This window comes from Xenopus laevis, chromosome 6S, assembly GCF_017654675.1.
Source record: "Xenopus laevis strain J_2021 chromosome 6S, Xenopus_laevis_v10.1, whole genome shotgun sequence".
Classification (NCBI taxonomy): domain Eukaryota; kingdom Metazoa; phylum Chordata; class Amphibia; order Anura; family Pipidae; genus Xenopus; species Xenopus laevis.
In genome coordinates this window covers 32,756,771-32,783,664 of record NC_054382.1, presented here as the reverse complement: position 1 = coordinate 32,783,664, position 26,894 = coordinate 32,756,771, and the positions used below count along the sequence as shown (strand labels likewise).

The following is a 26,894-nucleotide window of genomic DNA, read 5'->3' as shown; positions in this document are numbered from 1 at the left end:
TTTCGGAGAACAGTCATTTAATATAAACATGATCAAATACATAAAACATGCCTACACAAGATAACTAAAAGGAAATGTAAAATATGTTACTGTGAACCAGCTCTTTATTAGGAATGCACGGAATCCCGCAATTTTCAGTTGAAATGAAGCCTTTTCTTTCCTGAATTTGGTCAAATCACGAGTTCCTGGCTGAACCAAATCCAATCACACAACTTTATACCACTGGACAACTAAAAAATTTTGTTTTGTATGCTGATTTTTTTTATATTCTTGGGTAGTTTTGCCAATTAGTAGACACGGGTTGGAATCATTTGTGATGGATTCAGTATTCAAAGCTCCCCTTGCCTATTATGTGAATAGTCAAATAATATTTCTGCAATGGGTCTCAATTCTAACAGGGGAGCAGCTAATTAGTTACCGTCTCTTCGAAGCCAACCCATGATTTTTAACCAAACCTGACAGTATCCCTTTTAAGAAAATAGTCTGCGCTGATCATATTTATATATAAAGGGAAGGGGCTGTTAATTATCAGCCCATTGCGGTGTAATTATACACAGCTTTGGCAAAGGACACGGAGATTAATTACTCCAAAACAAACAAAAGCTTTTGTTCAACTAACCAGCAGTACTGTATTGTCTAAAAAAAAATCTGAATGATTCACAACAAGAGAAGCATGTTGGTCATTCAAGTTGTTGGTTGTATCGCTAATGCAAAATTAAAAATCAAGCTTAGAAACATCTTTGTTGTACAACACAAGATAACACAATTCAGCAAAGCAACATCGAATAAAGGCACAATGCATCTAATAATATATATATATACTCACACTTAATTGGTAAATGTTTAAATAAGGTGTTCCCCACCCCCAGATTTTATCTCCTGGTACATCTGACTTGTGACTTAATGGAAACCTCGGAGACTGTTGGTTCTAACAAGGGAAAACAGATGGAGGGGGGCTCATCAGCTTGCACCAGAAAATGTTAGAGAGCACAGTAATAAAGTTAAAATATTTACTAACTCTCCAAGCTTCTCAGGAATATGTGCTCTTACTAATAAGAAGTATTTTGCATATGCTTATGTTTATACTGAATGAAAAAAATATATTTCCTATATGAAAAGGGGTAGAATTTAGACAACAACCACCATCACTAACAGAGGGCAGTTTCAAGTATGAAGACTGCACGGTCTCAATGGTATATAAACAGTATACAACACCTGATTTGGGAATGACTGGAACAACGGACTATACAATAAAACAACAAGATTTTTTAATGAAAAGTAAGTGGTTATCTCCTGATTCTAGACAAAATCTTACATCACCCTACCATAACAAGGCTGCAAGTACAACTGGGGTTCCTATAGATCGGTTACTTTGTTTTCTAGGCTGTAATATACAAATCTGGAAGCGTCACTGTTTGAGAGTTAAAATGAACGGAACCACTAGGACACACAACACATTTTAGCTGGAACCGCTGGCGCATGACCGACTTGGTCTTTTTAGATGAAAATGTCAGTCAGCAAGAAAAGCAAGCAACAGGACAAAAACACAAAATATAACAGTAGAATATAATGCGTCCTCAAATATCCAAGGTGCGCCAATAAGTGCAAACAAAAAAAAAAACACACACACACAAAGTGGCAGCCATCTTTAAACCACCTTTCCGTGTTTTTTTCTCTGACAATAGAGTTTGCGTGTTATTCCATTCTTAGTTCCTTCATGGTTCTGATACCAAGGTTAAACGATCCACAATGTCACAGTACTTGTCAGGTCTCTCTTTCCTTCACGTAGAGCAGACGCCAATGAAAAGTATTTGTATATCTTAGTCTTTAATAAGTGGAGCAATTATTTGCTTCCAAGATTCGTGAGCTTAATCAGGTTTCCAGAGTCTCTTCATTTGCACCGCAAGTGTCAACCACGCAGATCAGGCAACTGGTCACTGGGAAGGCCCGAACCTTAGAGTTTGCTATCCACTTGTCAGCTTCTGTGTTATACTCCAAGATATGTCCTAAACGACCAACGCCTTGAAAACCAGCAAGGACATAAATTACAGAGCCAACGGCTGCACATTTTACCGTCACGCCTTTCCAAGGCATTGGAGACACCAACTTCCATTCATTCAGCTTAATATCATAATATTCCACACTGTCCAAACCACCTAGTAGTAGATTGATGAGTGAAAGTTACCAGCACATAATATTTCAGTTTATTTCTTAAACAATTGTATTCCCTTTACTTTATACATTATCAAACATTTAACTTTTACTGCATTCCCCCCCCCCCAATAGGTTATGCTGTAGAACGCCAGCTGATTAAAGTGATTTGGTTTGCTTTTAAAGGAGAACTAAAGCTTAACTAAAGAAGTATCCTAGAAATGTTCTACATCTGTACCAGCCCAAGGCAACCTCAGCCATTTAGCAGTAAATATCTGCGTCTCCAAAGATGCCCCAGTAGCTCCCTATCTTCTTTTCTGCTGATTCACTGCACATGCTCTGTGCTGCTGTCACTTACTGAGCTTAGGGACCCACTCACAATATACAGTACATATACAATAGAAATGTCACAATATAAGACTGATTAGTAATTAATACAGATAATTTCTACATGGCAGCACAGAAACCAGTGCAATTAGCATCAGCACTGTAGAATCAGCTTATATTACAGGCCAACCTCATTTATTTTCTGTTTGATAATTTGCGATGACCCCTAAGCTTAGCTTCTCAACAGCTGCTCAGAGCCCACTGAGCATGTGAGTGTCACAGACACTTTCCAAGATGGTGACCCCCTGTGACAGAATTGAAGTCCTGGATCATTGCTGCTATTGCGAAGCTGAAACTTTAGGCTGGTGCAATAAGTTCAGTATATAAAATATAGCACTTTTAGCCACATTCATTTTTAGAGTTTAGTTCTCCTTTAATAATGCTCATTTGTTTAATGCTGCTTGTTTGAAAAGTTTTACATTTCAAGTATGCATTTATTTTTATTATATTTATGTATTTGTTTTTTCACATGATGTACTCCTGATTAGTTTATTTTTTTGGCCAGATATCAAATCCTTAGCATGCAGGATCCTTTGATATCACTTGTATTACAGGCAAAACGAGTATATGAAATATATTTTGATTTAAGTATTTTTCATAAAAAGCAGTTTCCTCATTCGGTTTTAGAAATGCCAACAGAGGGAAGGCCTTAAAAGAAGGAGGGTTCATTGGTCTTAAAGAAATAGTAACACCAAAAAGTGTTTTAAACTAATGAAAATATAAAGTACTATTGCCCTGCACTGACAAAACTGGTGTGTTTGCTTTAGAAACTGTACTATAATTTATATAAACAAGCTCCTGTTTAACCATGGGGGTAGCCATTCAAACACAAGAAACACAGCAGATAACAGATATGTTCTAAACTAAAGAATCACATTGTATATTATAGAGCTTGCTATCTGCTGTGTATCCTGTGCCTTTTTATTCTTTTCAGCATAGAATGGCTGCCCCCATGGCTACACAGCAGCTTGCTATATAAACCATTGGAGTTTATGAAGCAAAGCACAACAGTACAATATATTTTTGACTTTAAAACATTTAAATTTTTTGGTGTTACTATTTCTTTAAGTACAGTGGTGGGAAACACAAATTTTTAGGAAAAAAAGATCTTGGAAGATACTCATATCTGGTATCATTACATATAAATAATGATGTTACATCTTTCTAAAGTTGACTAATGTACCATGAAGTTGTCCAGCCAGTTGCTTACACCTAAGTCCAAGCTTGCCTCATAAGACCATAGTGAAGAACCTGAAGATAATTCCAAGGTTATTTCTTTGGTGTTTACCAAAAATGTAAAATACTGCTCTGATTACTCCTTCTAAAAGCCCTCTGACCATAAAACTGGCTTTACAACTTCTAAACCAGCATGAGGGTAAAAAAAACACAATCAAGCAGCACATATATACATAAATATATACACAAAATGAAGGGAAATTAGAAAAACAAAATTACCTAAGCCATTTTGACCACCAATAGCAAATATTTTGTCCTTTACAAACACCAATCCATGGTTTTTTCGAGCTTCTATCATTGGACACAACTCTGTCCACCTGTAAATAAAAAATTGAGATGTGTTCAGTGAGGACACACACACACACACACACACGATTAAAACTTATTTTGTTGAACCAGTTCAAATCAAGCTTCACAAATGGATCGGTCATGTACAGTACCATAATTTCATGTAGACAGCATGAAGTAGTACATTTTATGAAACAGTATCTCATTTTGTTTGTCTTTCGGTTTAATTTGCTTTGCTTTGTTAAAATTAATAAAATTTACCTTAAAAATATAGGCTTCCAAACAGCCATGCTTCCTCCACCCAATCTATCCAACCATTCAAAGAAAAGGTAAAACTAAGCCTTCTGGGGTTTCTTGGCTTAGATTGGCCTATGTCTCTAAATTAACTTATCTTTTGTATGTCATACTCACGTTTCTGTTGCTGGATCATACACCTCACAGCAGTTTAATACTCTTCCAGAGACATTGTTTCCCAAACTGCCACCACATACATAGATGAGTCCATTTGCTTCCACCATTCCGTGGCTACATCGCTGGGTCAGCATGCTAGGCTTGGTGTGCCAGCTCTCTGTTCTGGTATCATAGCATTCAAACAAATACAGGGCATTATTTCCTTTAAAGAAAAAACAAAAACACACGTTAATTGTGATTCCTTATCTGGAAACCTTTTATACAGAAAGGCTAATTATGGCTCCAAAAGTGTCTATTTTAGCAAACAAATTCTCATTTTAAAAATGATTTATTTTTTTCTCTGTGGTTCCTTGCACACCACTTGACAGGAAATTCTGCTTCTCTTGCCCTTGGTTGCCTCCACCCCTACCCCACTTTGGCAAACACTGTTCTAGACCTACCCCCATGCATTATGCAATGCATGTGGCTAAGCTTTAGTACATACATACTGGATGGTATTTTCTTTGGGGTCACAGTTCAGCTTTATCAAAATCAATTCATTCTCACCTACTTCTGAGCCTCCCGATGTGTAGATTTTGCCTTTGGCAGCACAGGCAGCTAAACTATCTCTGGGTGTAGGGGGCCCCAGTTTGGAGTACCAAGAGTCTTTTACCACATTGTAGCAGTCCATCCGCTTTATAGGAAACAGTTGAGAACCTCCCAAAATATAAACCACATTATCCCAAAACACACATGCTGCATCCCTCCGCTTCTCAAATGGGCATCGGATGTCAGACCAGTTATAATCCTGTGGTCAAGCATAAAAGAATTTAATACACAAAAATCTAAAAGCCCCCAAATTAGCAGAGCAAGGTGCAGTGGGAAAAAAAGTGCATACTTTAGGGTTGAAGTATCTACAGGACTGTGGCTGAGATCCACCAAACAATGCAATCCGATAATCATGTTTCTTTCTTCTTGGCCTAGTTCCTTCTACCAGCTCTTCTCGATCTTCTGGAGAGAGTAAATGGTATCGCATTCCACCTGTTAGAAGGAAGATTATAAGTGTATATTTCATTCCTGATCAGGATTCCTGTCACCCTGACAACACAGTTTGTATTATCACACCATGGGCTCTGTAAAAGTCACAGACTACCTGTGAGGAAGCTTTGGGGGCAGTGCCATCCACCAGGTGTATTACTTGGGCAACAAGTAAAAATGGAACTATAAAATAGTGTTTAACTAGGCCAATACGTTGTGGCCAAATTTAGCTTGGCCTCTGCCACAACTTTAACCAGCCAAAATGTGTGCAGGTTATCCACAGCACTGATGCAACTACACCAGTTCTCAACAAGTTACTACCCAAGTAACAGTACTTGGGAAGCATGTGACCACCTAACATACAGCTCACACCTAAATACAATCTGCCTGGGCCCACTGAGCTTCTAATAACCTTAAGAGGATGAATTGTAGGCAATTATTAGCTGCCAACAGAGTAAGCACACAATCCTTGGGAGAACAAAGGGAAGTTCTTTCTCTGGCCTTGTTTGGGAATGGAGGGTAAATTGAAGGGGGTTCTAAATATAAAAAATTAAAAATAAAAAAATTGCGGTTTACTTAGTCAGGGTGCTTCTCTGAGCACTTTTGCAATTATTTTTTTATTTTCAGTGGTTTTTGAGAAATGTTTGCCTTATTTACATTGCTAGGCAGGCTTCAGCTCAACAATGGTTTTTCAAGGTGAAGCATGTCAGTGACAGGTGTCTTATCAAAATTTGGATTTGTGTCATTTTAGAATTAAAAAAAATATATATGAAAAATCCAAATATGAAAAACTCAAATGAATAATATTGTTGATACAAACAAACCTCAAAAACTAGAATTTAAGTTTAAACATTACCTTCGACATGATGACCTCACAAGCTTTTAGATGGTTGAGTTGGAATACGAATAGTATAATATAATATTACAATAACAATACATGTGTAGCCTTACAGTAGCCTTACAGAGAATTTTTTTTTAGATGGAGTCAGTGTACCAATTGAAAAATTTCTTAGGAATGCCCATTATATAACATAATAAAAGTGAACCAACCCTTTAAGGTAAACCCCATATGGTGGTCCAAAACAATTTACAGTATCTCTGGTGATTTAACTCTAATCATTTTAAAGATCACTATTAAAAGGGACAGGTATGAGGGTGCTACAACCACATGGAAGTGGCCATTCTTTTTGCATAGCAATTTTACCTGCAAAATATAGTCCCCAGGAACAATATATCAGAAACCACACAAAAGATACAGACATTTTCTGGTATGTTACACTACCAAACAATTCAAATTGCCATGTTTTAGTTATTTCCTTATATTGCTCTTCATTGCTCACTAACTTGGAAAGCAAAATATTTTCCTTGGGCATAATGAACATGTTTGTTCTGATCACCTAGCAATCAATATGCAGTGAAATCCCCAAATTCAAGTACCCCCAAGTAACATTTTGATCAAATAAAATTCTTACAACCCAACAAAAAATTCAAAAATCTAACAAGAATCTTACAATAACAACATTCACATAATTTGTAAAAACATTTTTTTAACGGCAAACAAACCCGTATAATAGTAAGAAGAGAACAGCTGACTTATCAGGCAGAATCTATCCTGTATAAAACCTAAAATGAACTTACTTATCACCATTTTTAGGCATTCTGGATTATCCTGTATCAGAGGTTCAGCTTGAACAGTTTTACTAAGAAAGTTCTTGGAAATAAGAGGAAACCGGACTTTGGCAAGAATGTCTACCATGTATGGCTGCCGGTTTGGCTCATCGTATTTTAACCATCGAACAGCTGCATCGTATACCTAAACAGAAGAAGAGCCAGAAAAGTTTTAGTTACTGTACAAATTCTTGACAAGTGTTAGCCTGATATCTCAGCATTATACTACAAATCAATTTTCTAATATTACAGTGTATTGTTTTTCAGTTTTTGCTGGCCCTTATTTAAGCAGTTTGTCTGCACCCAGGCTGACACAGCGGATCTGGGTGAAGTCACAAGAAAAAGGCAAATGCCCAAAGATCGCTAATTCCTGGCCTGTAGCTATGAGCAGGCAAATAATCAGCCCCATGTGGCATTTGCCTAAAGGCTATTGTTGAGGGTTAAGCTGGCCATAGATGTTAAGATTTTTAAAATATCCGATCCTCATCGTGAGACCACTATTATCTCGGAACGATCGTACGAATTGTCCATCAACTAAAAAGACCAATTTGCCAGGAAAACAAAGGGTAGCTGTCTGCTTGGCCCTGTAGATAGATTGCACTGGAACCGACAAAGATTTTTTTTTACCTGGCCGATCAATTTCCTGACAGATGTCGGCCAAAAAAAAACGTAAAATGTCCAATCGTTCGAATCCCACTAAACGCACGATAATTTCGAAGGATTGGTCGGACTTCGCTAAAAATCGGTCGTTCGGCAAGAGAAATCTTTGCGTCTATGGGGACCTTTATTCACAAATAGGCAGTAAAGGGGTGGTTCACCTTTAAGTTAACTTTTAGTATGTTATAGAATGGCCAGTTCTAAGCAACTTTTCAATTGGCCTTCATTATTATTTTTTTTTGTAATTTTTTTAATTATTTGCCTTTTTCTTCTGACTCTTTCCAGCTTCAAATGGGGGTCTTTGATCCCATTTAAAAACAAAATGCTTTGTAAGGCTATACAGTTATTGTTATTACTACGCATCTTTCTATTCAGGCCCTCTCCTATTCACATGGTTGCTAGGGTAATTTGGACCCCAGCAACCAAATCGGTGAAATTGCAAACTGGAGAGCTGCTGAATAAAAAGATAACTCAAAAACCACAAATTATAGAAAATGAAAACCAATTGCAAATAGTCTCAGAATATCAATGTCTTCCGCATGCTAACAGTTAACTCAAAGGTGAACAACCCCTTTAAGCAAACTATATTTCCCGAGCTTTATAGATCATGTTTTCCTGTTTTATTACCACCATAAAATTGGAATATGGATGGCAGAGAAATTTACATCACCGTGTTGTTTTCTAGGGTAGGCACTCAAACAGCAGTCCTCCAGGCAGTAATAGTAAAAAACAAGTCTTTTTTATTGAGGTACAAGTGTGGATCACAGCCTTACGCGTTTCGTGTTCTCACAACACTTAATCATAGAATCATTTTATTCTCCGGTGCACGAACTGCAAATACCCAAGAGGAATGATGGATTCATATGACAGCAAATATTTACCTGGTCCTCTGCACGGACAGTGAGTGTGTCCTGATTCAGCAGATGAGTAACTCGTTTTACATCCAACTGCAGAAATTCATCTGTTTTATAAACTTCGGTGAAATGCTGATGGATAAAGTCATCAGCAGTAGCCTTTAACTCTGGGCAGTCAAGGCATTCTGCCAAAACGCTAATTCCTACAGAATGTCAGGTAAACAAAGAGGCATAAGAAATTGGCTAACTGCTTTTAGTACATATTAATAAACACAAATGCGTGTCTACATACATGTATTGTGAATTTCTATATTTACACAACTTACCTAAACAGTTAGAAGCATCAACTTGTTCTTTGAGAAATTCCACACACATTCTCTTTACTGGTTCAATCTGGTATTGATTGGCAGCATCTAACAAGGACTGTACATTGTTGCTATTTACTGAAATTCTAAGGAGGTAGAAGATAACTTTATCTGAAAGTGAATTTTAAACCAATATAAAACTAAACACTAATTTAAAAAAGTAGTCCACCAAATTCTAAATACCGTAGTTTGTTAAGTGTATAATACAGAATTTAAAACCTTAAAAAAAATGTGGAAAAAAACCAGACAGATTTCTACTGAAATGACAAGGAAAAATACCATTCCACTAAACATTCACAAAAAAGAATTATGGAGTTTTCTAAATACATTTGTTTGCACACAGTGTAATGTGGCAAAAATGCAGTAATGTAACTTAAATTACAAATTTACCGTACTCTTAGTTTCATAAACAGGCCCCTATATACATCAACTCTACTTATAAAATATAAGTATTTTTTTTGTTAAAGGTACATTTTTTATTGTTTTCAGAAAAGATAAAAAAATTTAACAAAACCAAAAATAAATAAAAACAAGGACTAAAATAACATAATTACAGTAAATTGGCAGAAGGAACGTTTTGGGGTCACATGTGCAAGTTTGTGAGTTTTATAGCTTTTTTTTACCTCTATGGTCAATATTATGCAAGGTTTTCTGTTTGTTTCTTTCCCATACTGGAAGGTAATAGAGCGGCATTTCACATTAATGATCTCCTTGGTCTAAGCTAAACTTGTAAGGTGGTTGCTAAGCGGTGGTTCCTAAGCTCCTCTAGGGGCCCCAGACCTTATCAAATTTGGTATGTGATCCCCTGTTTTCATATGTTACTTTGTACAGAGGGGTCACTGCCGACTAGTAGTTTCCAGGATTTTAAAGTAGGAGGTGTGGTGCCCATCCAGTTCATGGCTACCATATTTTGGCGTAGAAAAGTAGTATTCTAAATAAGACTCTAGAGTGTTTCACCAGTATTATTTCATCCAGAACACCCAGGAGGCATGTTGCTGGAGCGACCACTCTGGGAAAGGCTAATTGTTTGCCAGGTGTTTTATCACGTAGGACCAAAATCTGTAGATTTGGGTCAGGACCAAATCATGTGAGTAAAAGTTGGCAGAGGCCGAGCCACATCTAGGGCTGGAATCAGTAAGTATTTGTGCCATCAGATGGAGTTTTCCTAGGTATACCAGTGATGGAAAGTTTTGTATTGAATAAGCCTGTCTCTTATTGAGACTAAGTGATTATAAATATTGTCTGTCGCTTTTTCCCAGTCATTAGAAGTGAGTTCAGGAATGTGGGGGTACCACCATTCCTCTGCTGTTCTGAACGGTTTTGGGCCTGTTAACAACAGGTTTTGGTAGATGTTGGAAGTTAGTTTAACCGGGCTAGGGGAGTGGAGGATTTCCTCTATAGTGAGAGAGGTTAATTCGGGGGAGAGAGAATCAAATTGAGATTTAAATGTATGTCTCGGCTGAAAGTATTTATTGAAGGGGAGCTGTGTCTTGGATCTTTTCTTGGATTTGGCTGTAGGTTGGATATGCCGTGTGTAAAAGGTCACTTAGATATTTAATTAACCATTTTGATGAGGTTTACTCTCCCCCTGAGTGTAAGCGGCAGTTTGGTCCATTGGGTTATTTTAGTCTTAAAGGAGGAAATAATTGGGTCTATATTTAATTTGATGAATTTGCCCAAGTCAGTATGTATTAATATCCCTAAGTATTTAAAATGTTGGCTCCATTGTAGGGGGGTCCCTGGGGGTAGGGTTTGTGGTTGATTAGTATCAATAGGGAACAGTACAAATTTTTCCCAATTAATCTGTAGTCCTGAAAAGGTTCCTAATTTGTTCACCAATTGAAATAGTGCAAGAAGTGAGTTGGTTGGGTCCGCTAGGTAGATGAGTAGATCTGCATATAATTGAGCCCTGGTGTAGGTGGCCTTGGAGGAGTATAGGTTTTTATAATACCGTGCAAGAATTGTTGCACTATGAAGTGGGGGTCTGTGGTCTAGATAGGTAGGCTAGGAGTTAGTGAGCTCTGCTGCCACTCTCTTAAGGGACGTGCGATTAACGTGCGTTTAAGGTAAGAGGCCGTAGTGGGGATTACAATGTGTTCGGCTTCGGAGGTTTGCAATTGATTCTCCGCCTCTGTCACTGGTTCTTTGGTTTAATTTTTAGCATTAGCTATGGCTTGAGAGAGGGCTCCTCTCATAACCACCTTGGAGGCATCCCAGAGGGTTGCCTGTGAGTTGTCATTGTGCTCCCAGTATTCTTTGTAAGTACTACCATTCAGGATGGCCACTGTTACATTCCGCAACCAGAAAGGGCTCAGTCTCCAGGGTCTGGCCAAGCGGGGTGGGTTCCAGCGGATTGTTAGTTGGAGGCGTGAGTGGTCTGAAAGCACTTGGGGTAGGTATTGGACCAGTGTTACTTGAGAGAGGACCCCTGGGGAGGCTAGGGCTAGGTCTATTCTTGAGAAGGATTTGTGAGTAAAGTGAATGGCATGAGTATACCCTAGCATTTGGGTGTTTCCACAAGTCTATTAGTTGGAGAGCTTCGATCCACTGTGCAAGATTAGTGGGGGTTTCTAGGCTTGTCTATGGAGGGATACATGCAACAGTTGAAATCCCCTAGTATACAAAAGGGGCTGGTAGGGAATTCAGCCAATTTGTTGCTAATCTGGTCTAGGATGGACACTGCAAATGGTGGGGGTATGTATAGGTTTACAATTATTAGTGGTTTGTTCAAGAGGTGGCAATATAGGATCTGCAACCTACGGTACTGGTCAGAGTGCAGTTTATGCAGCTCGAAGGTAAGATTTTTGAGTATTAGGGTTGATACTCCTCTTGAATAGTTGGAGTATGTGGAATGATAATGCCAACCCGCCCATGGCTTTTTTAGGGCCAATATTTTCTGCCCCACCAAATGGGTTTCCTGTAGGATGAATATTGAGGGTGGATGCCTCTTTATATAACTGAACATCAGACTTCTTTTAAATTTGGAGTTAAGGCCCCTTACATTCCATGAAATTATTGAGAGAAAAGCCATTTTGCTGTGGTGTTTGTATGGATTTGTTGCTTACAGTGTCCAAGTCTAATCATCTTTGTAGAGGTAACCAACCAAGTGTTATACAAAAAACATAAAAACCCAACTTTGTTCCCCAAACCTGGGTGGGATGAAATATAATTTTTATTTAAAAAAATCCCATTTGAAGCATGTTATTGATATCCATTTTCAGTACAAGAAGCAAGCACAGATCTTTACTTAATATTACAATTAAAGAAAATGAACACTGTGTACTAAATATTATAAGTTTATGGTTTGTTCAATAAGAACCAAATGGTAACCCACCAGCAAACCCTGGTCTCTCAAAAAAAGTAGGGATGCACCGAATCCACTATTTTGGATTCGGCTGAACCCCCAAATCCATTGCAAAATTTTCAGCCGAATACCGAACCAAATTTGCATATGCAAATTAGTGGTGGAAAGGGGAAACCATTTTTTACTTCTTTGTTTTGTGACAAATAGTCACGTGATTTCCCTCCCCATTAGGATTCGGTTTGGCTGAGGAGAAGGATTTGGCCGAATACGGCTGAAAAAGGCCGATTCCTGGCAGAATCCCGAACCGAATCTTGGATACGGTGCATCCCTAAAAAAAAGGCTGATCTGGTGCACAGTATGAGGGATCGGCACCCTCCAAATTTAACAGAAAAAGGAAGAAATTACAGGCACACAGGACTCCATGCAAGCAAGATAAACACTGCATATTTATTGAATTGTAACGTTTTGGGGACAAGCTCCTTTGTTAGACAAGTGTAAGGGGCGTGCCCCAAAATGTTACACGTCAATAAACACGCAGGGTTTATCCCGCTTGCATGGAGTCCTGTGTGTTGGTAATTTCTTAATTTTTTTGTTCAATAAAAAATGACTGGCATTTTCAAAACTCTCCCTTGGCCAGACTTCTAAAAAGGCATACGGCCTGATTTAATAAAGAAACAGAATTGATTAAAAGATTCAAGTATAGTGTGCTTTAACTGTCGCTTTAAAAGGAAAAACAAAAGTGTTTTAGGGGCACAGGTAGGGCATGTAGCCGGTCAGACCAAGCCATGAACCCAAACTATACCGTTTTTTGCATAATAATGTTCTGTGTGGATAAAAAGTTTATACTAAAGGCCGGTCTATGGAAAACTAAAAGGCAGATTTCTATTATTAATAACATGTATTTATAAAGCACCAACATATTCCACATAACGCTACAATAAATGGGTGTATACACTAGGGATGCACCGAATCCAGGATTCGCCCCTTTTTTTCCAGCAGAAATCACATGACTTTTTTTTCACAAAAGAAGATTTTTTTATTCCACTTTTTCCTTTCCTGACACTAAGTTGCATATGCAAATTAGGATACGTTTTTGTATTCGGCGGAATCTTTCACCAAGGATTCAGCTGAATACCAAATTGTGGATTCATAGTATACACTGAAAATACAAATAACATACACAAATAAAACCAATAAAAGAGGTACAGGGAGCTTGCACTCTAGTCTAAAACATCATTTTGATATGTAGCCATACAATTTCTTTCTCCTTGTAAGCTTAGTGAACTCACATTTCTTAATTTGCTTTCAGCAAGCAGCAGTTTACACTTCAACGTGTAGCTTGGAATGAACTTATTCTCACCAGGGACATAAAGCGAGAAGGGCTACTTGCCATTACCTTGCAGTGTATGCAAACTCCACAAGCTGTTCAATGATATCAGGCTCAGCATCCTTCAGCTCCACCTCAAAGGATTTCGATTCAAGCATGTTGGCTTTATTAAAAAAAAAAAAAAAATGAAAAGAATGTTGCTCAACCAAATCTATGTAAATGTATTTGTGTGTGATTAACAGTAAAACAAAACTCCATATCCCTCATGTTGGTTATGGTGGCAGCTGGTCTTTTGTATTATTTCAGGAGGTTCCTTTGCTAGGCCTTTGTACAGCAGAATGCAGCTCTCACCATGAAACAAGGTGTTATAAAATTCTGTGTGAATGGGAACAGGCCCCAGGCAAACAAAAGCAGGAATGCCATGATAGACAAGCATGACCCAATGTTTCACAGAAGCTAAATAGCAAAACCAATATGAACATCACATTTGCATGTAAAATGGTAGGAAAAGCTTTGTGACTGCTGGGTAGTCACATACACTTTCAGTTCTACACAGACAGCTGCAGTTTGTACAGGGACTATTCAAATATATGATCCCAAAGTACATGGGGTTAAATACATACTGCCCTGGTATGTACTAACATTACACTATCTTATGTGCGCTTGGGGAATCCACATACTGCTATGATATACATTGGTATGGCTAGACTATGCACCATATTTACTGTATATACAGGTATGGGACCCGTTACCCAGAATGCTCGGGACCTGGGGTTTTCCGGATAAGGGATCTTTCTGTAATTTGGATCTTCATACCTTAAATCTACTAGAACATCGTGTAAACATTAAATAAACCCAATAGTCTGGTTTTGCATCCAACAAGGATTAATTATATCTTAGTTGGGATCAAGTACAAGCTACAGGTTTATTATTTCAGAGAAAAGGGAAATCATTTTTTAAAATTTGGATTATTTCATTATAATGGAGTCAATGGGAGACAGCGTTTCCGTAATTCGGAGCTTTCTGGATAATGGGTTTCCGGATAACGGATCCCACACCTGTATAGCATAACATAACCACTATCTTAGATCTCAAGGAGCCCTTTCACAATAGAAAAGCAGGAGGCAACAGTCCTCAAATATCGCAAAACCTGGTTTTTACCACAAAACCCAAGGTACAACTTATGATATATCTGCCCATAAATCAAACCATTGGCAATGACAATTTCAAGTGAATGTAATTAAAACAAACAAACAAAACAAAAAAAAACAGGGAATATTTTTCTGAATTAAATTGACAAAATTAAGAAAGTTAAATTTAAAACAACCAATATTTTTTATCAGAAATTTCAGATTCTAACAAGAAAAACAAACTTTAACTGTACCCCCCTAGGCCAAACCAAAATGATTCAATATAGTTAAAATGTAATTTTCCTACCGCACACCTGTAGTTCACCAATACTGCAATGGTGGTGCGTTCTTCCATTGGCCCGGCCGGGTCCCTTAGCAACGTACAAGTATAGAAACGGATCTGCACACACACGAGGTTATGCAGTCATGGAGTATACTCCTTTTATTATGCCACCAAACAAATCAACGTTTCGGAGGGGGGGCACCCTCAACGTTTCGGAGGGGGGGGGGGCACCCTCGGGGGGGCACCCTCCCTCATCAGGATGATCCGTTTCTACACTTGTACATTCAATACAGTTAAAACCATTAAATATATTCTTGAAAGTGTGTTTATCTTTGCTGTGTTACGGATTTATCAAATATGTTAAATATACTCACTGGTAAACATTAGGTTGAAAAAATGACTGGCAGCTGCAAGAACTACACGATGAGCAGGGATTTTTCTCTCTTGCACCATAAGAATGACATCACACAAGGTTTTCTTTAAAAAATAGAATAAATCAGTTAAAAACAAGGAGATAAAACAGAACAAACACAAGAAAAGAAGTGATGCTGTAGAGATGACACAGGCTGACTGTGACCCTTCAAGGGTTTTTCAGTGGTCCTTAGCATGTCCATGGCCTGTGTATACATCTTTGTATGGCATCATCGTTTGAACATAATATGGCCCTTGCTCAAGTTTTGGCCACAACATGTAAAGAGCTGGACAACTGAACAAGAACATGAAAGAAATTATTAAAAATATATATTTCATTAATAGCCATGTATTCATTGCATGTGATCACTATGAATTAGGGTCCATTTAGGCTAAATTGTACCAAATGTAATTAGCTAGATAGGAAGACTTTTGGGCAGTTGTTTCATCTACTGCTTCTGTAAGCCTCTCAGAAAACGTTTACAACATTTAAAGGGAATGTGTACCTCAAAAATAATTCTTCCCAATCTAACATAATACTACTCCAATAGTTTGCGCCATTCACTTCAACCACAGGCAACAAGAGCAGTGACAGATGTTTCTCCTCTGTTAGAAAGATGGCAGCAAAGCAAACAACCAGTGTGCCATGAGACTTTGGACATCATTTACTTACAGTCAGCCAATTGTTACCATGTCAGTGACTAATCAGTTTTGAGTTTTGATGAAATTGTATGGCGTGCGTGACAGTATGGGGAGAATTAGATGGAGAGTGACAGTATGGGGAGAATTAGATGGAGAGTGACAGTATGGGGAGAATTAGATGGAGAGTGACAGTATGGGGAGAATTAGATGGAGAGTGACAGTATGGGGAGAATTAGATGGAGAGTGACAGTATGGGGTGAATTAGATGGAGTGTGTGACAGTATGGGGAGAATTAGATGGTGAGTGTGACAGTATGGGGAGAATTAGATGGAGAGTGTGACAGTATGGGGAGAATTAGATGGTGAGTGTGACAGTATGGGGAGAATTAGATGGTGAGTGTGACAGTATGGGGAGAATTAGATGGTGAGTGTGACAGTATGGGGAGAATTAGATGGTGAGTGTGACAGTATGGGGAGAATTAGATGGTGAGTGTGACAGTATGGGGAGAATTAGATGGTGAGTGTGACAGTTTGGGGAGAATTAGATGGTGAGTGTGACAGTATGGGGAGAATTAGATGGAGAGTGTGACAGTATGGGGAGAATTAGATGGTGAGTGTGACAGTATGGGGAGAATTAGATGGTGAGTGTGACATTATGGGGAGAATTAGATGGAGAATTAGATGGAGAGTGTGACAGTATGGGGAGAATTAGATGGTGAGTGTGACAGTATGGGGAGAATTAGATGGTGAGTGTGACAGTATGGGGAGAATTAGATGGAGAGTGTGACAGTATGGGGAGAATTAGATGGAGAGTGTGACAGTATGGGGAGAATTAGATGGTGAGTGTGACAGTATGGGGAGAATTAGATGGAGAGTGTGACAGTATGGGGAGAATTAGATGGAGAATTAGATGGAGAGTGTGACAGTATGGGGAGAATTAGATGGTGAGTGTGACAGTATGGGGAGAATTAGATGGTGAGTGTGACATTATGGGGAGAATTAGATGGAGAGTGTGACAGTATGGGGAGAATTAGATGGTGAGTGTGACAGTATGGGGAGAATTAGATGGAGAGTGTGACAGTATGGGGAGAATTAGATGGAGAATTAGATGGAGAGTGTGACAGTATGGGGAGAATTAGATGGAGAGTGTGACAGTATGGGGAGAATTAGATGGTGAGTGTGACAGTATGGGCAGAATTAGATGGGAGAGTGTGACAGTATGGGGAGAATTAGATGGAGAATTAGATGGAGAGTGTGACAGTATGGGGAGAGTTAGATGGTGAGTGTGACAGTATGGGAAGAATTAGATGGTGAGTGTGACAGTATGGGGAGAATTAGATGGTGAGTGTGACATTATGGGGAGAATTAGATGGAGAGTGTGACAGTATGGGGAGAATTAGATGGTGAGTGTGACAGTATGGGGAGAATTAGATGGAGAGGGTGACAGTATGGGGAGAATTAGATGGTGAGTGTGACAGTATGGGGAGAATTAGATGGTGAGTGTGACAGTATGGGGAGAATTAGATGGTGAGTGTGACAGTATGGGGAGAATTAGATGGTGAGTGTGACAGTTTGGGGAGAATTAGATGGTGAGTGTGACAGTATGGGGAGAATTAGATGGAGAGTGTGACAGTATGGGGAGAATTAGATGGTGAGTGTGACAGTATGGGGAGAATTAGATGGTGAGTGTGACATTATGGGGAGAATTAGATGGAGAATTAGATGGAGAGTGTGACAGTATGGGGAGAATTAGATGGTGAGTGTGACAGTATGGGGAGAATTAGATGGTGAGTGTGACAGTATGGGGAGAATTAGATGGAGAGTGTGACAGTATGGGGAGAATTAGATGGAGAGTGTGACAGTATGGGGAGAATTAGATGGAGAGTGTGACAGTATGGGGAGAATTAGATGGAGAGTGTGACAGTATGGGGAGAATTAGATGGAGAATGTGACAGTATGGGGAGAATTAGATGGTGAGTGTGACATTATGGGGAGAATTAGATGGTGAGTGTGACAGTATGGGGAGAATTAGATGGTGAGTGTGACAGTTTGGGGAGAATTAGATGGTGAGTGTGACAGTATGGGCAGAATTAGATGGGAGAGTGTGACAGTATGGGGAGAATTAGATGGTGAGTGTGACAGTATGGGAAGAATTAGATGGTGAGTGTGACATTATGGGGAGAATTAGATGGAGAGTGTGACAGTATGGGGAGAATTAGATGGTGAGTGTGACAGTATGGGGAGAATTAGATGGTGAGTGTGACAGTTTGGGGAGAATTAGATGGTGAGTGTGACAGTATGGGGAGAATTAGATGGTGAGTGTGACAGTATGGGAAGAATTAGATGGTGAGTGTGACAGTATGGGCAGAATTAGATGGGAGAGTGTGACATTATGGGGAGAATTAGATGGAGAATTAGATGGAGAGTGTGACAGTATGGGGAGAATTAGATGGTGAGTGTGACAGTATGGGGAGAATTAGATGGAGAGTGTGACAGTATGGGGAGAATTAGATGGTGAGTGTGACAGTATGGGGAGAATTAGATGGTGAGTGTGACAGTATGGGGAGAATTAGATGGTGAGTGTGACAGTATGGGGAGAATTAGATGGAGAGTGTGACAGTATGGGGAGAATTAGATGGTGAGTGTGACAGTATGGGGAGAATTAGATGGAGAGTGTGACAGTATGGGGAGAATTAGATGGAGAGTGTGACAGTATGGGGAGAATTAGATGGTGAGTGTGAAAGTATGGGGAGAATTAGATGGTGAGTGTGACAGTATGGGGAGAATTAGATGGTGAGTATGACAGTTTGGGGAGAATTAGATGGTGAGTGACAGTATGGGGAGAATTAGATGGTGAGTGTGACAGTATGGGGAGAATTAGATGGTGAGTGTGACAGTATGGGGAGAATTAGATGGTGAGTGTGACAGTATGGGCAGAATTAGATGGGAGAGTGTGACAGTATGGGGAGAATTAGATTGAGAATTAGATGGAGAGTGTGACAGTATGGGGAGAATTAGATGGAGAATTAGATGGAGAGTGTGACAGTATGGGGAGAATTAGATGGTGAGTGTGACAGTATGGGGAGAATTAGATGGTGAGTGTGACAGTATGGGGAGAATTAGATGGTGAGTGTGACAGTATGGGCAGAATTAGATGGGAGAGTGTGACAGTATGGGGAGAATTAGATTGAGAATTAGATGGAGAGTGTGACAGTATGGGGAGAATTAGATGGAGAATTAGATGGTGAGTGTGACAGTATGGGGAGAATTAGATGGTGAGTGTGACAGTATGGGGAGAATTAGATGGAGAGTGTGACAGTATGGGGAGAATTAGATGGCGAGTGTGACAGTATGGGGAGAATTAGATGGCGAGTGTGACAGTATGGGGAGAATTAGATGGAGAGTGTGACAGTATGGGGAGAATTAGATGGAGAGTGTGACAGTATGGTGAGAATTAGATGGAGAATTAGATGGAGAGTGTGACAGTATGGGCAGAATTAGATGGGAGAGTGTGACAGTATGGGGAGAATTAGATGGAGAATTAGATGGTGAGTGTGACAGTATGGGGAGAATTAGATGGTGAGTATGACAGTTTGGGGAGAATTAGATGGTGAGTGACAGTATGGGGAGAATTAGATGGTGAGTGTGACAGTATGGGGAGAATTAGATGGTGAGTGTGACAGTATGGGGAGAATTAGATGGTGAGTGTGACAGTATGGGCAGAATTAGATGGAGAATTAGATGGAGAGTGTGACAGTATGGGGAGAATTAGATGGAGAATTAGATGGAGAGTGTGACAGTATGGGGAGAATTAGATGGTGAGTGTGACAGTATGGGGAGAATTAGATGGTGAGTGTGACATTATGGGGAGAATTAGATGGAGAGTGTGACAGTATGGGGAGAATTAGATGGTGAGTGTGACAGTATGGGGAGAATTAGATGGAGAGTGTGACAGTATGGGGAGAATTAGATGGAGAATTAGATGGAGAGTGTGACAGTATGGGGAGAATTAGATGGAGAGTGTGACAGTATGGGGAGAATTAGATGGTGAGTGTGACAGTATGGGCAGAATTAGATGGGAGAGTGTGACAGTATGGGGAGAATTAGATGGAGAATTAGATGGAGAGTGTGACAGTATGGGGAGAGTTAGATGGTGAGTGTGACAGTATGGGAAGAATTAGATGGTGAGTGTGACAGTATGGGGAGAATTAGATGGTGAGTGTGACAGTATGGGGAGAATTAGATGGTGAGTGTGACATTATGGGGAGAATTAGATGGTGAGTGTGACAGTATGGGGAGAATTAGATGGTGAGTGTGACAGTATGGGGAGAATTAGATGGTGAGTATGACAGTTTGGGGAGAATTAGATGGTGAGTGACAGTATGGGGAGAATTAGATGGTGAGTGTGACAGTATGGGGAGAATTAGATGGTGAGTGTGACAGTATGGGGAGAATTAGATGGTGAGTGTGACAGTATGGGCAGAATTAGATGGGAGAGTGTGACAGTATGGGGAGAATTAGATGGAGAATTAGATGGAGAGTGTGACAGTATGGGGAGAATTAGATGGAGAATTAGATGGAGAGTGTGACAGTATGGGGAGAATTAGATGGTGAGTGTGACAGTATGGGGAGAATTAGATGGAGAGTGTGACAGTATGGTGAGAATTAGATGGAGAATTAGATGGAGAGTGTGACAGTATGGGCAGAATTAGATGGGAGAGTGTGACAGTATGGGGAGAATTAGATGGAGAATTAGATGGAGAGTGTGACAGTATGGGGAGAATTAGATGGAGAATTAGATGGAGAGTGTGACAGTATGGGGAGAATTAGATGGTGAGTGTGACAGTATGGGGAGAATTAGATGGTGAGTGTGACAGTATGGGGAGAATTAGATGGTGAGTATGACAGTTTGGGGAGAATTAGATGGTGAGTGACAGTATGGGGAGAATTAGATGGTGAGTGTGACAGTATGGGGAGAATTAGATGGTGAGTGTGACAGTATGGGGAGAATTAGATGGTGAGTGTGACAGTATGGGCAGAATTAGATGGGAGAGTGTGACAGTATGGGGAGAATTAGATGGAGAATTAGATGGAGAGTGTGACAGTATGGGGAGAATTAGATGGAGAATTAGATGGAGAGTGTGACAGTATGGGGAGAATTAGATGGTGAGTGTGACAGTATGGGGAGAATTAGATGGTGAGTGTGACAGTATGGGGAGAATTAGATGGAGAGTGTGACAGTATGGGGAGAATTAGATGGAGAGTGTGACAGTATGGGGAGAATTAGATGGCGAGTGTGACAGTATGGGGAGAATTAGATGGAGAGTGTGACAGTATGGGGAGAATTAGATGGAGAGTGTGACAGTATGGTGAGAATTAGATGGAGAATTAGATGGAGAGTGTGACAGTATTGGCAGAATTAGATGGGAGAGTGTGACAGTATGGGGAGAATTAGATGGAGAATTAGATGGTGAGTGTGACAGTATGGGGAGAATTAGATGGTGAGTGTGACAGTATGGGGAGAATTAGATGGTGAGTGTGACAGTATGGGGAGAATTAGATGGTGAGTGTGACATTATGGGGAGAATTAGATGGTGAGTGTGACAGTATGGGGAGAATTAGATGGTGAGTGTGACAGTATGGGGAGAATTAGATGGAGAGTGTGACAGTATGGGGAGAATTAGATGGCGAGTGTGACAGTTTGGGGAGAATTAGATGGTGAGTGTGACAGTTTGGGGAGAATTAGATGGTGAGTGTGACAGTATGGGCAGAATTAGATGGTGAGTGTGACATTATGGGGAGAATTAGATGGAGAATTAGATGGAGAGTGTGACAGTATGGGGAGAATTAGATGGTGAGTGTGACAGTATGGGGAGAATTAGATGGAGAGTGTGACAGTATGGGGAGAATTAGATGGTGAGTGTGACAGTATGGGGAGAATTAGATGGAGAGTGTGACAGTATGGGGAGAATTAGATGGTGAGTGTGACAGTATGGGGAGAATTAGATGGAGAGTGTGACAGTATGGGGAGAATTAGATGGTGAGTGTGACAGTATGGGGAGAATTAGATGGAGAGTGTGACAGTATGGGGAGAATTAGATGGAGAGTGTGACAGTATGGGGAGAATTAGATGGAGAGTGTGACAGTATGGGGAGAATTAGATGGTGAGTGTGACAGTATGGGGAGAATTAGATGGTGAGTGTGACAGTATGGGGAGAATTAGATGGTGAGTATGACAGTTTGGGGAGAATTAGATGGTGAGTGACAGTATGGGGAGAATTAGATGGTGAGTGTGACAGTATGAGGAGAATTAGATGGTGAGTGTGACAGTATGGGGAGAATTAGATGGTGAGTGTGACAGTATGGGGAGAATTAGATGGTGAGCGTGACAGTATGGGCAGAATTAGATGGGAGAGTGTGACAGTATGGGGAGAATTAGATGGAGAATTAGATGGAGAGTGTGACAGTATGGGGAGAATTAGATGGAGAATTAGATGGAGAGTGTGACAGTATGGGGAGAATTAGATGGAGAATTAGATGGAGAGTGTGACAGTATGGGGAGAATTAGATGGTGAGCGTGACAGTATGGGGAGAATTAGATGGTGAGTGTGACAGTATGGGGAGAATTAGATGGTGAGCGTGACAGTATGGGGAGAATTAGATGGTGAGCGTGACAGTATGGGGAGAATTAGATGGTGAGCGTGACAGTATGGGGAGAATTAGATGGAGAGTGTGACAGTATGGGGAGAATTAGATGGAGAATTAGATGGAGAGTGTGACAGTATGGGGAGAATTAGATGGTGAGTGTGACAGTATGGGGAGAATTAGATGGTGAGTGTGACAGTATGGGGAGAATTAGATGGTGAGTGTGACAGTATGGGGAGAATTAGATGGTGAGTGTGACAGTATGGGGAGAATTAGCAGGTGAGTGTGACAGTATGGGGAGAATTAGCAGGTGAGTGTGACAGTATGGGGAGAATTAGATGGTGAGTGTGACAGTATGGGGAGAATTAGATGGTGGTGAGTGTGACAGTATGGGGAGAATTAGATGGTGGTGAGTGTGACAGTATGGGGAGAATTAGATGGTGAGTATGACAGTATGGGGAGAATTAGATGGAGAGTGACAGTATGGGGAGAATTAGATGGTGAGTGTGACAGTATGGGGAGAATTAGATGGTGAGTGTGACAGTATGGGGAGAATTAGATGGTGAGTGTGACAGTATGGGGAGAATTAGATGGTGAGCGTGACAGTATGGGGAGAATTAGATGGTGAGCGTGACAGTATGGGGAGAATTAGATGGTGAGCGTGACAGTATGGGGAGAATTAGATGGTGAGTGTGACAGTATGGGGAGAATTAGATGGAGAATTAGATGGAGAGTGTGACAGTATGGGGAGAATTAGATGGAGAATTAGATGGAGAGTGTGACAGTATGGGGAGAATTAGATGGTGAGTGTGACAGTATGGGGAGAATTAGATGGTGAGTGTGACAGTATGGGGAGAATTAGATGGTGAGTGTGACAGTATGGGGAGAATTAGATGGTGAGTGTGACAGTATGGGGAGAATTAGATGGTGAGTGTGACAGTATGGGGAGAATTAGATGGTGAGTGTGACAGTATGGGGAGAATTAGCAGGTGAGTGTGACAGTATGGGGAGAATTAGATGGTGAGTGTGACAGTATGGGGAGAATTAGCAGGTGAGTGTGACAGTATGGGGAGAATTAGATGGTGAGTGTGACAGTATGGGGAGAATTAGATGGAGAGTGTGACAGTATGGGGAGAATTAGATGGAGAGTGTGACAGTATGGGGAGAATTAGATGGGAGAGTGTGACAGTATGGGGAGAATTAGATGGAGAGTGTGACAGTATGGGGAGAATTAGATGGAGAGTGTGACAGTATGGGGAGAATTAGATGGGAGAGTGTGACAGTATGGGGAGAATTAGATGGTGAGTGTGACAGTATGGGGAGAATTAGATGGTGAGTGTGACAGTATGGGGAGAATTAGATGGAGAGTGTGACAGTATGGGGAGAATTAGATGGTGAGTGTGACAGTATGGGGAGAATTAGATGGTGAGTGTGACAGTATGGGGAGAATTAGATGGTGAGTGTGACAGTATGGGCAGAATTAGATGGAGAGTGTGACAGTATGGGGAGAATAAGATGGAGAGTGTGACAGTATGGGGAGAATTAGATGGTGAGTGTGACAGTATGGGCAGAATTAGATGGAGAGTGTGACAGTATGGGCAGAATTAGATGGTGAGTGTGACAGTATGGGCAGAATTAGATGGAGAGTGTGACAGTATGGGCAGAATTAGATGGAGAGTGTGACAGTATGGGCAGAATTAGATGGAGAGTGTGACAGTATGGGGAGAATTAGATGGTGAGTGTGACAGTATGGGGAGAATTAGATGGAGAGTGTGACAGTATGGGGAGAATTAGATGGAGTGTGACAGTATGGGGAGAATTAGATGGTGAGTGTGACAGTATGGGGAGAATTAGATGGAGAGTGTGACAGTATGGGGAGAATTAGATGGAGTGTGACAGTATGGGGAGAATTAGATGGAGAGTGTGACAGTATGGGGAGAATTAGATGGAGAGTGTGACAGTATGGGCAGAATTAGATGGAGAGTGTGACAGTATGGGGAGAATTAGATGGTGAGTGTGACAGTATGGGGAGAATTAGATGGAGAGTGACAGTATGGGGAGAATTAGATGGAGAGTGTGACAGTATGGGGAGAATTAGATGGAGAGTGTGACAGTATGGGGAGAATTAGATGGAGTGTGACAGTATGGGGAGAATTAGATGGAGAGTGTGACAGTATGGGGAGAATTAGATGGTGAGTGTGACAGTATGGGGAGAATTAGATGGTGAGTGTGACAGTATGGGGAGAATTAGATGGTGAGTGTGACAGTATGGGGAGAATTAGATGGAGAGTGTGACAGTATGGGGAGAATTAGATGGAGTGTGACAGTATGGGGAGAATTAGATGGAGAGTGTGACAGTATGGGGAGAATTAGATGGAGAGTGTGACAGTATGGGGAGAATTAGATGGTGAGTGACAGTATGGGGAGAATTAGATGGAGAGTGTGACAGTATGGGGAGAATTAGATGGAGTGTGACAGTATGGGGAGAATTAGATGGTGAGTGTGACAGTATGGGGAGAATTAGATGGAGAGTGTGACAGTATGGGGAGAATTAGATGGAGAGTGTGACAGTATGGGGAGAATTAGATGGTGAGTGTGACAGTATGGGGAGAATTAGATGGTGAGTGTGACAGTATGGGGAGAATTAGATGGAGAGTGTGACAGTATGGGGAGAATTAGATGGTGAGTGTGACAGTATGGGGAGAATTAGATGGAGAGTGTGACAGTATGGGGAGAATTAGATGGAGTGTGACAGTATGGGGAGAATTAGATGGAGAGTGTGACAGTATGGGCAGAATTAGATGGAGAGTGTGACAGTATGGGGAGAATTAGATGGTGAGTGTGACAGTATGGGGAGAATTAGATGGAGAGTGACAGTATGGGGAGAATTAGATGGAGAGTGTGACAGTATGGGGAGAATTAGATGGAGAGTGTGACAGTATGGGGAGAATTAGATGGAGTGTGACAGTATGGGGAGAATTAGATGGAGAGTGTGACAGTATGGGGAGAATTAGATGGTGAGTGTGACAGTATGGGGAGAATTAGATGGTGAGTGTGACAGTATGGGGAGAATTAGATGGTGAGTGTGACAGTATGGGGAGAATTAGATGGAGAGTGTGACAGTATGGGGAGAATTAGATGGAGTGTGACAGTATGGGGAGAATTAGATGGAGAGTGTGACAGTATGGGGAGAATTAGATGGAGAGTGTGACAGTATGGGGAGAATTAGATGGTGAGTGACAGTATGGGGAGAATTAGATGGAGAGTGTGACAGTATGGGGAGAATTAGATGGAGTGTGACAGTATGGGGAGAATTAGATGGTGAGTGTGACAGTATGGGGAGAATTAGATGGAGAGTGTGACAGTATGGGGAGAATTAGATGGAGAGTGTGACAGTATGGGGAGAATTAGATGGTGAGTGTGACAGTATGGGGAGAATTAGATGGTGAGTGTGACAGTATGGGGAGAATTAGATGGAGAGTGTGACAGTATGGGGAGAATTAGATGGAGAGTGTGACAGTATGGGGAGAATTAGATGGTGAGTGTGACAGTATGGGGAGAATTAGATGGAGAGTGTGACAGTATGGGGAGAATTAAATGGAGAGTGTGATAGTATGGGGAGAATTAGATGGTGAGTGACAGTATGGGGAGAATTAGATGGTGAGTGACAGTATGGGGAGAATTAGATGGTGAGTGACAGTATGGGATGAATGGGAGTCTGGGCATCCTTCACACTCACAGCAGTGCCCACCGGCAGGAAATGGGATGAATGCAGGGGGGCCGCGTTACCTGTTTGCGCATGACATTCATCACTCCCATAAAACTCGCCAGCAGTTTAGCCTCTTCCCTGGCCGCAAATTTCTTTTCGGTTTTCTTCTTGCTGGTGTTTTTTTCGGGCCCCTGAGCTGCCATCTTTTAGCGAGGCCCACCCTTGCTCCCCTCCCTGATAGCCCCCTGCCCTCCCCCGAATGGCTCCTTACCCGCACACTAACCGAGCCCGCAATCTCCTATAACAACAAGAGCAGGCATGGTAGCTGCTAGTTCCCAGTAGATAAAACGCCGTGGGTGACGTCACGAACGTCTCGGGGAACGTCTCTGTCACGTGACATTCGGCGCCTT

The 26,894-nt window shown here is 40.8% G+C and overlaps 1 protein-coding gene across 2 annotated transcripts; it reads right to left on the bottom strand.

Moving 5' to 3' along the window:
• Positions 1–26,889, bottom strand: klhl7.S (kelch like family member 7 S homeolog). 2 transcript variants are annotated; one of them, NM_001091436.1, is given in 11 exon segments: positions 1–2,156; positions 3,994–4,091; positions 4,474–4,675; positions 5,020–5,260; positions 5,351–5,493; positions 7,129–7,303; positions 8,697–8,872; positions 8,996–9,120; positions 13,735–13,828; positions 15,453–15,555; positions 26,756–26,889. In NM_001091436.1, coding segments are annotated over 10 exon segments (1,617 nt in total). In that variant the 5' UTR covers positions 15,532–15,555; positions 26,756–26,889; the 3' UTR covers positions 1–1,872.
• Positions 26,890–26,894: the final 5 nt, after the last annotated feature.